Below are 16,367 nucleotides of genomic sequence, written 5' to 3' on the forward strand. Positions count from 1 at the left end.
TCTGTCAATTCTGACATAAATACATTTTGACAAATAACCTAAATAGTCGGTGCAATAAAGCACAGATAACGTAAAACTTTTATGGCGGTGATTTCCTAATTCAAATCATTTCTGTGTTCAATTTCAGTTAATTTTTTAACACTTTCCTTCCATCCTCCCTAAATTTTAAACTACAATCAAGTAGTTGATCGATCAATCAAAGTTTTATGAAACTCGTAGTTGGTTCTATGTTCAGAATCAATTTCAGTAATCCGATTCCTTCAAGAATGTTATTTCTTGAATTTCATTCGTTTTCTTTTATGAATTTGATAATGTTAATCAGAAAATTTCTATGATTAAATATTTTCAATGATTAATTTTGTCTCAGATTTTCTGTAGAGCTCTATAAAATTCGAAACAATAGGTATATATATATATATTCTTTTGAGAAAGAGCAAATACAAAATATTAATTTCAAACAATCAAGCATATGTGTCGATGAATCTCAGTATTAGCAGAGGAAATGTAACGGGGCATCATACATTTCAACGTATGATACAAGAGAACAGATAAAAACCTCAGCAAAAACTCTGTCTCCCCGTATCGGTGTAGTGACTGGTTTGTGTAAACGTTTACAGAATAAGCTGACATAATTTATATTGAAGGACTTCCTCTTCAACCAAAACAAAATTTCCTTTATCAATAGGTAACAAATTATTAGTGTAAAATCTTGAACTACACTGACCTTTATTACCTTCAACTCATTGAATTAAATTTAGATGCCATTTAAGAAAGATTCTCTTCATTATGTCATAAAAAAATAATTTTGCCTCTAGTTTAAATTCCAAGTTGTTGATCAAGAGAAAAAATTTTACTAATAACATTTTATTCATTCATTTATTTTATCAGATATTTCAATAGTAACGTTGATGATAACAAAAAAGGGGACAACAACACATTTAAAAAAAATTGGCCTTAAAAATTAATAAAATAAGAATATAATTCAGATGCACATATTAACTCATATATAATAATTGACCTTAAAATTGAAATATCTCACATGATCGTCACATAAAAAAATTTCTAGATAAATAAAAACCCCACATAACCTTTTAAGCACAAGATAGACAAAGATTAAAGAGTTTTTATGTCAGTTTAGATCGACGTAATTGTGTAAGGTAGTTGCGCTGTACAGGCTTGTGGAGCGCAAGCTGTTCAAGAGCTTGATCAATGGTGAACCATTGCCTCTTCCTTCCAATATTAATCGAGTCTTCCCATTCATCCAATTCTTGTGTCACAGTCATAACGTAAACTTCTGTTCGATCTTTTTGTTCAAGATTCTGAAAGAGGAAAAAATCATTAAAAATATGAAGTATTTCAATCAACATAGGGATTCTGCGTGAATAATGAGAGTCCTTACTTCAAAAACACCTAAGCTTCTTCCCAATTTACCAATAACTCCTGCCTCTTCTAATACTTCACGAGTTGCAGTTACACTGGCTTCTTCTTCTGGCTCCACTCCTCCACCAGGTACAATCCATTTTTCAGGCTTACGACTGGAGGTAACCAAAAGGACCTAAATAATGAAACAATATAAAAATTAAAAAAAACATTATAATGAGTAAAATGAACATATTCAACATTTAGCTTGCTTATTAATATTAGATAACAATTATATCCAGCCCAACTTGAATGAATTCGCAAAACAGAATGAATGCCTTCATAAAGTTGACATATGCTATTAGCATAAAAGAATTGAAGAAAAATTGTAGACATGCCAATTTGTATTTAAATGAAGTTAACAGCATCCTTATTGCCAATGTTGATAAAGTTAAAGAAAAATGACAAAAATTAGTAACAATGAGGAATTTTGCAGTGAAATTTTTTCCTTTATTACTCATCATTGAGTTTGCATATTATGATGATACAATTATTCAAATGATGGTCTTTTGAAAATTCCAATTGGAATTGAATAATGACTCAAAGATCAGACATACCTGTACTTCTCAATTTGTGAAGAATTGAGCAATTGCTTTAGACAATGAGATACTGCATATTGAAAAGGTTTCAAGGTTCCACATTTGAAACAAGAAACCAACATTCAATCTTGTTCAGATCATATTACAGAGGTAATTCTACCCTAATAAATTCTTATATTGATCTTTTGATGACTAAAGGTATCAAGGTTCACCTGACAACAATTAGGTGTTATCAATATCTGGCTCAACTGTTAATTCACAAATAATAAACAATATTTTTGTGTGAAGTCATCAATATTTCTCACAAACAATCCAAGAGGACAGGCAAAGATTTAAAATGTCAAAATAATTGATTCTTATTGAATCTTGCATATGAATCTTTTTTATAGAGAACTTCAATTTTGGAAGTACAGTTCAGACTATTTGAATAAAGCAGAGGATTTGTTTCGTTCTAAGTCAAAAAGAAGCATTTCAAAATTGTCATGGGTTAAAAAAAATGGAAGGGATATCAGTGAAACAAATTATATAAAAAATCAACATTGTTTGAAAGTTATTACAACTAGTTTTTAAAAAATTACCTCAGTTTCATCCTCTGAACGAACGCATATGCATGCAGCCCTGCGTCTAAAACCTTCTTCGTCGTAAATACGGATGGAGTTCGGCTTTTCTTTAACCATTGTGGGTTTTCTCTAATGAATAAAAATTAACGAATTTATAAATTAATTAACTCAAATTAACCGAAAAGTTAATTCTACTGGACAGCCATAGCCGTTTTAAATGAAAATATCACACTTTCTCTACATCACAAATGAGCCATTTCAAGTTAACCTGAACGCAACATTTACACACGATAACTTGAAATAAATACACTTTCAATAAATAAAATACGGATTTCTAGCTATAAGCTAGCTGTACCGCAACAATTCACAATCCATCTTCAGAGGATTGACTTTTCCAAAAGTCGCTGACCCTTGAGAACTGGCGGAAAACTGTCGGGAAAATGACGAGTTTTCTGTTTTTGACATTTTGTTTCAATAATGATACTCTGTGAACGTGAGTGCACTGCGATCTACGGTTATGTGAACCGGCATTTGCGATTTAAAATTTAACCAGTATATTCAAATTAGAAGTTTTGAAGGCAAATTAAAACTGGTTGGTTAAACATTCCGAAAATATTTTGAATTTTCTTTTCGAAAAAAAATATTTTCGTATTTTTCAATGATATTTAAAAATTTTTAAATAAAGAATTAAGTGAAATATTTAAAATTTAATATTTCGGAATAAGTAAATTATTCTATTGTTAACAAAATTCAAACTATTCCGAATTAATATCTCCAATAACACAACTAACATCAATTGATTGTACGGTTTGATATAAGAAAAATTGTTCTAGAATAATTATAGATGTCCAATTTTCAACACAGTTGTTTTTTATCTTCTTAGAAATATTAATTAGATTCATGAATGAATTTTCAATTTTTTTTAATGGTTTTGAAATATTATGTTTTCAATACTCTTACTAGCGAAAAACAATATAAAATTAAATAGGTACCTACCTTTTTACTCGTAACAGCCGACTTGAATATTTTCTTTGAAAAATTATATATTCACAATCACTGATGATACTCACAAATGTTTCTTTCTGAATAACCTCACGAGACTAAAACCGAACTACGACAGCTATAGCAAGTTGGGAATTTTACTTATTATCTATCAATTAGTTCTTAATGGAAAAAGGATGACAAACTAATACATAAATATCTCAAACTCTCAGATAAATAAATTCTTCAACCACTAGTTCTATTTTTTTGTAGAATGATGCCCTATTTGGTTAAGAGGGTAATTAGAGCATTGCAAACAAAAATGAGTCTTTCAGATCTGATCATTTAACAACTATAGATTGTGAAACATCAGTGAAACAACAAATAGGTTTGGTTTTATTATTAAAAATACTAAAACAAAAACAACATTTTCGATAATTTCATTTATCTCTAACAACGGCCAAAAATATCCAAACAGATGCAATGAACGCTGGTTGTGCTTCCACTTGAACTGCTAAAGAAAACTCAACATCAGTACCCTCTTGGAAATAAACTCCATACATTTTGACCTTCTTAATGATGGTAGATATATTCGTGTATGGGACGTTCAGAATATAACCGCAAACCTGCAACAAATAAACATAAACACATATAATAATATAGGGTTTTCCAATAAGAGGTTTCATTTTGAATAACCCGCTATCTGGGAAGCTGTCATATTTCGACATTTGACAAGTGAAAATCGCGCCATTACTAAAATGGAACTATACACGCTTCAACAACGCATTAAAATTGTTTAAATTTGCTACAAAAATGCTGAACATTTTGCAATCATAGTTCGCAAAACTAGAGCACTTTTGGGTTGTCGCGAAGCACCACCAAAAAATTTCAATACAAGCAAGGAAAATGCTCATTTTCCTTGAGGAGCTCGAGGAAAATGAGCATTTTCTCAATCAGGTAAGTAGGTGAATAAAAAAAGTGTTCCAATCAGAACCGAAAGACTCTTCACTTTTAACAATAATGGGATAAACTTTAAAAAATCACACCATTTGCATACTCACATTGTACTCAGAAATATTCCTGATTAGCTCAATGCTGATCTCCTGATTCGTCCTGCCATGCATAGAAACGTAATCCAAAAGATGAATATTGTTTTTAACAACGTTCGAGACTCTTTTGTTCCATATTGTCCTGTTCAAAGGCCTTGACCTGGCGATCAGTTTCCTTATTTTTCTGTCCAACATCACTTCCAACTCTTCAGCGTTCTGCCTAGTCATATAAACGATCTTGTTGTGGACCGAATTGGTAGGTGCGCTGATATCTCCGTTGAATAAGGGCAACCAGTCTGATTTTCTCGAAAAATCGAACCTTGTCGAAGCTACATTGTCGTTTCTTTGGATATTTGCCCATATCTGAATGGATAATAGTCTATTATTTTTTAAGGTGTAAATGAGGCACTTTCCATAGCGAGCCTGTGTTTAGGCAAAATCTCTTGAACGGTTCTGGAGTTTTTTTTAGATTTGAAGAAGTAACCAATACGGTCGTACTGATTGAATTAAATATTTAGAAAAAAATTGAAAAAAATACCACGAGGAATGAAAAAAATGAAAAAAGCTCTGATTTAGCGTCAGGAGATTTTGAGTGCTCTTCATTCATGTGCCCGTAGAAACCATAAAACTGAATATATGATAGATTATGATATCATTTATTCGGATACGATCCTTTTAAAATTTGGCTAACTAAATTTCCAACTAGTCGGACTTGTTAACGAAAATATTTGGCATTTTGTTAAAACGATCAAGTTGAATTTATTATACTTCGGATGACGTGGACATAACATATTAAAACGTTGACGAAATTGTTCATATTCTTATAATCACACGCAGAATATCAACCTAGTCAGTTGTTCGATATTTGATTTACTTTTCTATTGATCTGACATGGCAGTCACAAGACATTGGATATTTCTCTATTAAATGATCTTCACGGGATTATGTTCCAAGCGGTGCCGTTCTTCCGAGTATCGCACAGCCTTCAACGCCATCTTTCGGACTAGCAAAGAGCGCTCTGTTCGGGTAATTATTGCTCAAAAACAATTGAACGCCTTTCATTGGTACTAAAAATGAACTTACATTCTGTTCTCGAACCACGCAATAGACCCTCTGCAAAGGACAATAGGCATCCAGGATGCTTATTTTCTCTCCACTAACCACGTCGAAAATGCTGTACAAAGGTAACTCGGTCTCTTTCGAATGTTCACACAGCAAAACATAAGCCGTTGATCCATGTGGTAAGCCGTATCCAAGCAAAAGATAAACGTCAAGTTTCAACGACAACAAGAAACAAGTAAGGGCAACGGCATGATCTATTATTGAACCACTCAATAAATGGAGTAATTGCTACAAAATAAAAAAAGAGTACTGAGTACTGACTTCGCTTCAGCAGCTTTTGAGTGCTCGTTCCTTAGTAGAGATTACAAAACTGTATAAAGTGGGATTTATTATGATGTAATTGTAGTTTGTTTGAGGAATTAGCACTCAAAGAAACAAATATCTTCAAATTGCCGAATCGTTGAGAAACTCACGTCTGTAGACAGCCAAACATTCTGGTAGAAGTGGTTGCAATTGGTGAAGGGTATAAGAGACACAAATTTGGCACATTGAGTGGGTTCCACATCGAACCCTTCGTTGTTCAATTGCGGTGGTTCCAAGGCTTTTATGTACCTAACAAGACACGTGGTCTTACCGCTTGAATTTATAGCTAGAGCTGAGAATTTTCTAGATGGAAAACTGTGATTGTAACTTTCGTTCCAATTGATGATATAGTCTTTAATGTAAGGAAGATCGCTGCTTGGTAATTCCCACTGGAAACAGAATTTTATTGTAAGAAGAAGATATGAATATCATACAATCACATATACTCACTATACTTGGAGTGAGCTTGGGAATATTAGGTTGAACACTAAATTGTAAATTCAGGTATGTATGTTTTCCTGACTCGTTCTGATTAGACGAAGATGACATATCTTCTCTGACATAACCAAATAGGACATTAGGTATGTTGAGTTTAAAATGACCAGCCATCTGAAAATCGCGTAGATTGAATATTGAATTATTCGATTCACTTAACATCCAAATGAATGAAGCTTGACTTACTCCGTTGTTACTACAAATAGCAGATAGTGGAGCTTCAATAGATCCCAGCCAATTTCCAGTCTTTACTTCCTTGTTCTGAATATTTTGATTCACCTCATCGAAGACGTTTAACATGATACTCCCACTCAAAGAGTTCGGATTAAGATAATCGAAATGGCAAGGACTGAAATTAAATGAAATAGTTATATATGTACCAAAGGTATTAATGAATGTTTATTCCTCGAGGGAAACGACTTGCCAAATTAAAGGGCCTCTGGCCCGAGGCTATCAACATCTCTTAATAGATAGAACTCTGTTCAATTCAACACTCGCAGTCAAGAATTAAGCCTTCGGAGTGACATTTACAGAACGGCCCTCTAGAATAAAGTCACGATAACACAATGGTACTGCCCTCTCCACCACTGCATAATGAGTACTGAAAGCTTCACTATATTTACTCGTCCTAACGAAACCAACTAAACCTTTCTGGGATTGCCTTTGACTCGTGATTTTTCAAACCTACTAGCTGGTTATATTGCTCCCCGTTTTTGTTTGTTTTTCATGAAATACTAAAAGAGCAAACTTTATGTTTGTATATGTGCCGCAGCGTTATTTCAAAATGTTTTATAGCTTCAACATAACCCCAAAAAAATTAACATCACATCACCTGAGAATCAGCGTCAAGTCCTCGTTCCAAACTGGTTGAGTCCCCTCAACAGCAGTCGTTCTGTCGAAGATATCGTTAAATCTGACTTCCACATATGACTTGACCGTACTGTTAGCCTCAACTTGGTCGGTTAACAAATGCTGACTCTTCTGAACTGACACGTCCCTATCTGGTATATTCACAGCGTTCAATACTTTCACGGTAATTTTCACTAGACTAGACAATTCCTGATTGCTCGTTTGAACCTTCTCAACATTCGACTTTTTCAATTCAGGTAGGGGGTGACTCATCTGTGGTTTCCAACGGAACCAGTTGAAAAAGTTTGTGGTGAGTGTTTTGATGAGATTCCTGCAAAAACAAGTTCGGAATATTCAGCGGTTCTTTGAGAATCTGATGAAAGCATCTTCAGCGGTTGTAATGATATGTATATTCATTATCAATACCTTTACAGGGATCCCCTAAATTGAAGAGTGAATTGGGACTATTTTTCTAAATTTGATGATCATATATGCATTTTCCAGTTCTATACTGCTGTCAATTTTCTTAAGAGATCATGATTGATGAATCACCAGAAAAGAAACTTAATACAACAAACTACCAGAATAGATTCAAGGAAGAAGATCAGGAACTTTCAGAAACATGTTCTCTGGATAGATGACGATTCATGCCACGAATAAGCAGATAGAACACAGTACTGTACATTGTCAGTGTCCAAGTGCTATAGATTAGACAGGTTGCCTCGTAATTTTCAAAATGAATGGGGATACCGTTGACGTCACGAATGGTTGTCGCTGATTGGTTGAAAGTAACGAGGCTATCTGTCATCTATAGACCTTAGCCAATGGCGATATGGATAACGGATGACGCATTACCCCCACTCTTCAACCTAAGCTACGAGACAACCTGTGTACCTAATCTACAGATCTTGGTCTGTGTCCAAGGCAAGAGGTCCATGAGTCTGCAAAATTATTCTTTGGTTTCTCAGTGGATCAAAGAAAAACTGATTAAGAAAGGTAATAACGAATATACTCACTCAAAATAAACCAAATATTTTTCGTCTAGAATATCGTCGATTTCCAAATTATTCGTGGAATTTTTACACTTCTGAAAAACTTTCGTATGTATCTGTTTCATGATCCTCATCCCGTTCTTCCTCCTGGAGTCGTATCCTTCTTCTTTGGATTCTTCCATGAATAGCCCTTCCCTTTCGTTGGCTATCCTCCTTTTATAATCTTTCAGTATATTTCGAGGAATTTCTTTGATACGGTTAGGCACTACCATTCCATCAAATTCAGGTTCGTTTTGATTGCGGAGTTGTAAAATTTTCATGCGGATGTTATCGTCAATTTCGGAAATGTCGCAAAATTCCAATGATTTTTGATAGGGGTTTAACCTAGAAGGAAACTGGTAATAGGTAAAACAGAAGTAACAATTAACGGTTAAATGAAACTGAACGCAATGAGTTGGAGGAGCGTGGGGTATATTTAACCGCTATGGAGCGTTTCTCGGGAACGGATCGCGCGGTGTGCATACGCGAATTTACAAAAATTGTAATTCTGCGACATATTACGAAGAAAATTCTCCAATATTCGAGGTTTTCATCACTCAAATGAAGAGCCAAGCATCCCTCTCATTCGAAAATGAGTAAAAAAGAACAACACTATAGGTTAACCGAAACCCAGGCGTTCAAGGTTAAGAACGGAAAGAAACATACAACAGGTTAATCGGTCTGTTCGTGATGATCCCGAACTCTCATTCGGAAGCGCGCATCAAATGCTTTCAATGTGCATAGATCACCGCTACATCGTATTTTGCACAAAGATCTAAAGCTGCATCCCTATAATATTCAATTGGTACAAGAATGAAACCCCAAGATGCCATTCAGAGGCAATTGAGCACTTCGGATTAAGCTCATTTTCATCTTTTAACAGCCACGTTAATAAAATTGAAGTAAGTATTGTATTTATAACGGGTGTTTTTTTCGAGGTATATAACTTCAAGTTGGCATTACTGTTCAAGATGGAGACCGATTAAACAGCTGTCAAGTGATTTATTCTCAGTTGGGTTTGGCAATTCATCATGAATAGACTCACGCCTGAACAACGCTTGCAAATAGTGCAATTTTTTTTTAGAAAATAATGGTTCTGTGGGGAATACGTATCGCACACTACGTCCATTAGCGATGAAGCGCACTTCTGGTTGAATGGCTACGTCGACAAACAAAACTGCCGCATTCGGAGTGAAGCTAATCCTCAAGCGTACGTCGAAACACCGTTACATCCAGAAAAACTGACTGTTTGGTTCGCTTTATGGGCTGGTGGAATCATTGGTCCGTACTTCTTCAAAAACGATGATGGCCAGAATGTTACAGTCAATGGTGATCGGTAAAGAGCCATGATTACTAACTTTTTCATACCTGAATTGAACAACCATGATGTCCAGGAGCTGTGTTTCCAACAAGACGGCGCAACATGTCACACAGCTCGTGCCACAATCGATTTATTGAAAGACACGTTTGGTGACCGCCTAATTTCACGTTTCGGACCTGTGAATTGGCCTCCAAGATCTTGTGATTTAACACCGCTAGACTACTTTCTGTGAGGCTATGTAAAGTAATTGGTCTATGCGGATAAGCCACAAACCCTTGACCATTTGGAAGACAACATTCGCCGTGTTATTGCCGATATACGGCCACAAATGTTGGAAAATGTCATCGAAAATTGTACGTCCAGATTGGACTACATCCGAACCAGCCGTGGCGGTCATATGCCAGAAATCATATTTAAAATGTAATGCCACAAGATTATCTTGCGGATAAGTAAAATTCATGTCAATCGAATAATCCATCGTTGTTTTATTGCAATTTAAAGTTTTATAGCTCTAGAAAAAAACACCTCTCATATTGTATAATTGAAATATTTCACTCACCTGAAGTAATTATTCTTGTTCAACGCAGTCAAGTTCTCACTGAACTCTTGGATGTATTCGTACAATACCGAATTCCTCGGATTTTGTGGATCGGGATTGGTTTGACCGATCCATTCGGCCAATTTATCGATCTGTATGGTCCCATTCTTATCGACTACGGCCTCCAGCACCTCATCAACCACCACGTTATCACCGTTCTCCTCATTTCCAGAATTCCTCCAGAACGACTGATAGTGTACGGAACCGGCTGTGTTCAGCTTCGAATCTTCCAGATTAGAAGGATAGTCGAGATCGTTGCTTTCCAGCAATTTTCGCAGCTCGATCCCACTTCCCACACCCTCGTGTTTGTAAGTGGCAGAGCCGATCTTCTCGAATTCTTCTCTGGCGTTCTTCATCTTGGATCTGGAGACCGTTTGGAAAGGAACAGGCAAATTGACATCGATGGCAGAGTTCTTGTTCGATTGTTCCATAACGACTACTTTAATGAACTTAGGAGTGTTCGTTAAAAGTATGGACATTTTCTCGTTCACGTTAACTTCGAACCGATCGTCCAAAGGAATGGGTTTGGTCTTGCAAACGGTCAACTTGTTGCAGATGATCTTGAGGAATATTTTCGTGGAGGCGACAGAGTTTCTCCTCGCTTTTTCTTGACGGTTGTCCACTTCTTCTGTTACTGCAACTTCGTCGCTCAATCTGAAGCGGATGGTGGGTTCTCCAGGATTCCTGAAAGATTCTCCAAACTTCGTCTTCAGCTGGTTGAACACCGCGTCCTCGTCTACGTTATAAGTTGGCTTCTTGGGGGAATCACCAGCGATGGCCTCAGTTTCCGACCTAGGACTGTCTTGTATCTCTTGCAATGTTTTTTTGTAGTCTCTCATTTTGTTCTTGAATTCGTCTCTGTACTCTCTGAGGATTTCTTGATAGGCTTTCTGTAAGTTTTCTTCGTAAAGCTTCTTATCCGCTTCTATATTTTGCGATTCTCTGTGTATTATTAGTTTAACTGGTGTAACGGTGTAACCGTTTCTTGCTCTTAATTTCTTGATATTTTTCCACAACGTTAGAGTATACTTTAATAGCTGTCTCTCTTCCTTTCCTTGGATTAAAAGAGCGTCTCTCAGTTCCTTTATGTCTTTTTTATATTTAGATATTTTTTCTCTTTTGTCATCACCCGATGTTTTTTCGGCATTCAATAGAATATGTCTAGTTGCTTCCAGACGATTGTACATTTTTTTTAATGTATGGTTGGATAGAAATATCTCGTATTTATTTGCTGTTTTGCGCAATTGCCTCTCCAAAACATGTTCTAGACTGAATAATGGATGATGATAGAACTTTAAATTTTTTATGATAACTTGAAGGATATTTTCTTTGATAACTACAATTTCCTGACATTCTGTATCGTGTAGAGTTGGTTTCGCAAATATTGTCAACTTTTCGTCCAAATTTTGATGTTCTTGAGGTCTGATTGACGTTCCAGTTAAAGGACTTTCTAGGATTGCTAGCTCACCTTGACAATTGAACCATCTTCTGAAGTAAAATCGAATTTCATTATAAGATATATTTTTCTACGAAATCGTTGGGATAGTGTTATGAATCGACTATATTTTTTTAGTTTTAGAATAGAATCTTTAATTTCGAATTTGATATTTCTATCTAATAACAAAATATGATAATTTTGACTTTTTAATATTCTATTCTAAAATTTAAATCAATATAGTCGACCCATCACAATTGGCGCCCCACGTTGGGCGCCATTTGTTATTGAATCGAAATATCAAATTTGAAATTAAATATTCTATTCTAAAATTAAAAATAATATAGACGATCCATAACAGTAGTTACTGAAGTACACGAAATTAATTGTTAAAATCTCTCATTAACAGTTAGTTTCGTATGAATTGATTAGATCAACGACCAATGATCGGACCAAATATGCAAGGTTTATCATGTCTAATCGTTTAGTTTTTTGTCATCTCAACTTACTTGTCCCCAATACTCAGTAGGCGTTCCTCCAGTATATTGCAAGATATTCTTGAGATATTTGGTCTCGGTGGCACAAAGAAACCCTCATCTTCTAAATATCTGGGTTCTTCATTAGTCAATTTTTTAGACAATTCTATAGTCTTCCTGAAAATGAATTGAAATTGGTTAAGAATTCGGGAATTAACTCAAAAATGGGTTTGGATTGAAGAAAACAGTATTATGCGGAATAAATCGATTTTACCCAGATGGTCTGAATAGACATTCAACTTCAGCTGCTTTCTGTTGAAACCTAAGATTTTCTGGATATTTCATTTCTACCAAAGTTTCATCATCAGAACATTCACCTATTAATTGTTCAGTTGATTTGTTGATGATTTCGTGAACACCTTCCGCTTCCGGCCATTTTTCAACCTACAGAAGGAATGTTTCAGAAAAAAATTTTCATGCTTTTTGAGCGCTCGTTCCCTGGACAGAGCGCTATTTCATTTCATCACGAGGTATGATCTCAAACGATAAGGTTCGACTATAATTCATGGAAAATTTGTAACCGTATCTAATTCTGTCCGTTCGTCCTGCCGTAAATAATGTAACTCTCGAACATAAAAATCTAGAAATTTGAAACTTTCATGATCGTTTTCGATTTCAAAACAATATTCAAAAATACGTTTTAAAATTGTTGAGAAATAAAAATAAATGAATTATTTTCATTCAAAGGATCTTCTTCAACTCTACAGCTTTTCGACATCAGCTTCCACACTGCTCAAGCTCAACATCAAGATTTTTTAGCGATTTAAAAAAAAATGATTCAACTCTATTTCGATAAAAAAAAATAGGTATGATTTTGAAAAGAAAATCAATGGAATAGAATTATAATCAATAAAACTCTTACCTCTGGTGGACCATTCTCACCTACAAAGAAATCATACATTTTTTTGTTGTCGATATTCGTTCTTCCGAATGTTTTCCGTTTTTGTTCTATCTCAAATTCGATACTATCATTTTCTTGTCTGATTCTCTCCATTATCAATTTTTTCGTGGTGTCTTTGAAACTAGCCTTATGTGCCGACTTTCCCGCATTTTCTTTGATCATCAGAAATCTGTTCTTAACCCTGTCTCTGTAAGATCTAGAGTCTGTTCTACTGGGACTGTCAATCGAAGCTTTCCTTTCATCTTGAAAAACCTCATCGGATATTTGAGACATTTCTTGAGTTTCTGAGAGTGTATCCGATATCTGGGAATAATTCTTATCGATTTTTCTGCTTAAAGCTTCCAATATCGGTGTTTGTAGTGGTTTTGTGCCAGAATAATTTTTTATCAGGAATAGATTTGTGATATCATTGTTGCCGTCACCTCTTCCAGTTACTTTGGGAGCATGAGGAGGAGATCGGACTTTGTTGTCTCTTTTCATGAAGGTTTTCGAAGAATGAGAACTGTTGAGTTCTTGTAGTTCTAGTTCGTCCTAAAAAAATAATAAAGAAGATAGGTATTCGAAGAGACATACAAGACACTTCAAAGGTTTTTGAATTCTAGGAGAGGTCTAATAAATTTATAAGAAATAAACTTTATGGAATGAATATATTTTTTATTGCAATAAAGGTAAAATCGAAGATTTATCTCGGCAATCCACTGAAACGTAATTTTTTTTGCAGCGGCAAATATATCAGAAAACATACGAAAACTAATGAAATTTTTCGTAAAGAAACAATGATGCTCAAAAGAAATTATAGAAATCAATAATCTTACCTCCATATTTATCAACTTTATTGCAAAATAATAGGATTTTCTTCAATTTAATAGCATAAATTGACAAGATGATCACCTGAAGTTCAGTTATTTGTTATTGTTGGTATTATAGCTATCACCATGACAACCACCGTCATGTTATGAAATTCACTGGTTGACTATAATTGAAATGTCAATCGTAAAAAGTTTTAAGAAATGCGAATGAAAGAAAAGAGATGGCAATTAAAAACTCTCATTACTATTAGGTTCATTCTTTAAATTCTAGAATTCAATAAACAAAGAATTGGTTGAAACAAGTTTTACACTTTCTATAATTTTACTACCATAAAATATTAGTAGTAAAAACAAAGTATAAAAACTTGTTTTGATCATGATCATCTACCAAATATTAAAAGCTGAAAGAGCTCAAAAATTGAATAAAGACTTCTCGATGAACTGCAAAGAAATCAATGATGTTAATATTCTGGAAGGTATCACTGAATTAAAATCCAAAGTGGGATAAAGTATTTACTGATAAAAAATAGTTACAACTTATTTATATACAACTAAGAGACTTCGCCACATCCAGAAATTTCTATTCTTTCCGTGGGTTTTCCAGATTTTGTACCGCTCCTTTCCATTCTTTTCACTACATCCATTCCGCTTATTACATGACCAAAAACCACATGCTTCCCATCGAGCCAATCGGTTTTTTCAGTACATATGAAAAATTGAGATCCATTTGTATTTGGACCAGAGTTAGCCATCGATAATGTTCCTGGTCCAACATGTTTGAGTTCAAAATTCTCGTCTTCAAATTTTCTTCCATATATTGATTTTCCACCTGATCCATTATTGTGTGTGAAATCTCCTCCTTGACACATCTAGATATATTAAGGGAAATAACAATAGGAATATTGCTGAGTAAAACAGTAATTATACATAGTGTTCATTAAAGACATGCCAATATTTATGGAGACGATTTTTGGACTCATTTAAAAAAGAAATTTCATATGAATGAATGTTAGGAGTGATCTAACCTTTTAGGTATATGGTGATAAAGTTTTAGGGAATTATTTTATTTCAGCTGCTAGATGGTTTTCGCTTAAAAAATGAAAAGTATTTTACTTCACAGTTCTAACTCTCTATTAACACCACTTATTCGAAATTATGACCAAGTATAATCATTTGTTGTAGTAATACAAAAACAGGAACTGAAAAACTAAAAGTTAAGCAAACCTTAATTGCTCTCACTTTTTTAGTTCTGGACTGTTTGAAATTCTGTTGATCCTGTAGTAGCAACAGTGGGAATTTAATTATTTTCATGAGGGTTTCAGTAAATATTTAATTTTTTATTCTCAAAAAATTTTTACTGATTTGTTTAATAATGTTCATCCTCTAAGCTTTTCAGAGGTCTCCCAGAGCCCTAAAAGTCAGGATAGAAAACCTCGAATAACTGATCAATTACCTGCCATATTAGAAATAATGATTGCTTATTTCATCACTGAAAGGATACAAAAGCAGGTATAACTCTATGGAATATACTTCCTTGATATCCAAATCCTTTTTCATGGGTACATAGACATCTGAAATTTTCTGCAGTTTTTGGAACAACATCTGACCTAAGAAGGATAGTTATGCGGCCAACTTCTTTTTTGTCAATTTTGATGTCTAGATATACTTGTGGATTCTTTACTTTGGGATTTTCGACTTGGTTTTCACTAGTCTGCAATTCAGGAGAGATACTTTTAAATCTGGGATCTTCTTCCGACATCAAAATGTCAATAATACTTACGATAGTTTCCATAGCATCATCTTCAGGTATGTCATTTTTTTTCTGTAATGTTTCTCCAGCATGAGTTTGCAACCAACTGTCTTCAGACCAAACAGGTCTCGTCGAACCTTCTTTTATTCTTTGTGGCTTAGCTAAGTTCACCCTTATCGTTCTTCCAAACAATTCAGAATCATTCTGTAAAAATCGATGATTTAATTTAAATTTCCCATATATAATTATTTACACACCATATTATCAATAGCTGCAGCTGCATCTTCTCCACTTTCGAATTCAATGAAAGCAAAACCCCTATGTTTTTCTGTTTCATAATCTAAAGGAATCTGAATATCTATAATATCTCCAAATGGAATGAATGCAGCATTCAACACTTTCTCATCTACTTCTTCAGCCAGACCTCCAACATAAACAGTTCGTTTTGACGTCATTTCTTAATTTTCAAAAATAATAAAACCGGTAAACAATAATTTTTGAAAACAGTGATATGTTAACCTTCAAACTAGGGCTCTTAATCTATTATACAGTAGAACTATGGTCGGTTATGGATGATTCGAACTACCATGAATAAAACAAATATTTCATTACAGACAAAAATCATTTTTATATCAATTTTATTCAGGTGAAGAGTGGAACTGTCAAATT

The 16,367-nt window shown here is 34.4% G+C and overlaps 3 protein-coding genes across 4 annotated transcripts; all 3 read right to left on the reverse strand.

The window, feature by feature from the left end:
• Nucleotides 1-961: 961 nt before the first annotated feature.
• On the reverse strand, nt 962-2,966 carry LOC123674029 (diphosphoinositol polyphosphate phosphohydrolase 2). Its single transcript, XM_045608839.1, has 3 exons — nt 2,537-2,966; nt 1,400-1,555; nt 962-1,319 (listed from the first exon to the last, which is right to left on the reverse strand). Exons 1-3 carry the CDS (start codon nt 2,633-2,635, stop codon nt 1,125-1,127), a joined length of 450 nt encoding a protein of 149 aa, XP_045464795.1. The 5' UTR covers nt 2,636-2,966; the 3' UTR covers nt 962-1,124.
• Nucleotides 2,967-3,886: 920 nt separating this feature from the next.
• Nucleotides 3,887-13,965, reverse strand: LOC123674030 (coiled-coil and C2 domain-containing protein 2A). 2 transcript variants are annotated; one of them, XM_045608841.1, is made up of 13 exons: nt 13,955-13,965; nt 13,101-13,670; nt 12,453-12,622; nt 12,212-12,355; nt 10,229-11,752; nt 8,334-8,693; nt 7,301-7,648; nt 6,655-6,817; nt 6,424-6,582; nt 6,084-6,362; nt 5,632-5,898; nt 4,561-4,911; nt 3,887-4,125 (listed from the first exon to the last, which is right to left on the reverse strand). In XM_045608841.1, the coding sequence occupies exons 1-13, from the start codon at nt 13,958-13,960 to the stop codon at nt 3,940-3,942; spliced, it is 4,527 nt and encodes a 1,508-aa protein (XP_045464797.1). In that variant the 5' UTR covers nt 13,961-13,965; the 3' UTR covers nt 3,887-3,939. The 2 variants fall into 2 exon arrangements, with proteins under 2 accessions (XP_045464797.1, XP_045464796.1); XM_045608840.1 differs by having other exon boundaries at nt 10,229-11,755.
• A 483-nt stretch (nt 13,966-14,448) lies between these two features.
• On the reverse strand, nt 14,449-16,304 carry LOC123674033 (peptidyl-prolyl cis-trans isomerase E). The gene is made up of 4 exons (XM_045608845.1): nt 15,956-16,304; nt 15,729-15,902; nt 15,450-15,659; nt 14,449-14,817 (listed from the first exon to the last, which is right to left on the reverse strand). The coding sequence occupies exons 1-4, from the start codon at nt 16,151-16,153 to the stop codon at nt 14,500-14,502; spliced, it is 900 nt and encodes a 299-aa protein (XP_045464801.1). The 5' UTR covers nt 16,154-16,304; the 3' UTR covers nt 14,449-14,499.
• Nucleotides 16,305-16,367: the final 63 nt, after the last annotated feature.

The sequence above is a fragment of the Harmonia axyridis genome, chromosome 2 (genome assembly GCF_914767665.1).
Source record: "Harmonia axyridis chromosome 2, icHarAxyr1.1, whole genome shotgun sequence".
Classification (NCBI taxonomy): Eukaryota; Metazoa; Arthropoda; class Insecta; order Coleoptera; family Coccinellidae; genus Harmonia; species Harmonia axyridis.

Bases quoted from the DNA above. Each gene is read 5' to 3' on its own strand.
- LOC123674033 (XM_045608845.1), bottom strand. From the start codon at position 16,153: ATGACGTCAAAACGAACTGTTTATGTTGGAGGTCTGGCTGAAGAAGTA. The intron at 15,903-15,955 runs GTGTGTAAATAA...CGATTTTTACAG, and splicing joins CTGCAGCTATTGATAATATG to AATGATTCTGAATTGTTTGG. The intron at 15,660-15,728 runs GTAAGTATTATT...CCTGAATTGCAG, and splicing joins ATGATGCTATGGAAACTATC to ACTAGTGAAAACCAAGTCGA.
- LOC123674029 (XM_045608839.1), bottom strand. From the start codon at position 2,635: ATGGTTAAAGAAAAGCCGAACTCCATCCGTATTTACGACGAAGAAGGT. The intron at 1,556-2,536 runs GTAATTTTTTAA...TTCATTATTTAG, and splicing joins GTTCAGAGGATGAAACTGAG to GTCCTTTTGGTTACCTCCAG. The intron at 1,320-1,399 runs GTAAGGACTCTC...TTCCTCTTTCAG, and splicing joins GAAGCTTAGGTGTTTTTGAA to AATCTTGAACAAAAAGATCG.
- LOC123674030 (XM_045608840.1), bottom strand. The intron at 12,356-12,452 runs GTAAAATCGATT...ATTCATTTTCAG, and splicing joins TGTCTATTCAGACCATCTGG to GAAGACTATAGAATTGTCTA. The intron at 7,649-8,333 runs GTGAGTATATTC...TTGTTTTTGCAG, and splicing joins AAATATTTGGTTTATTTTGA to GAATCTCATCAAAACACTCA.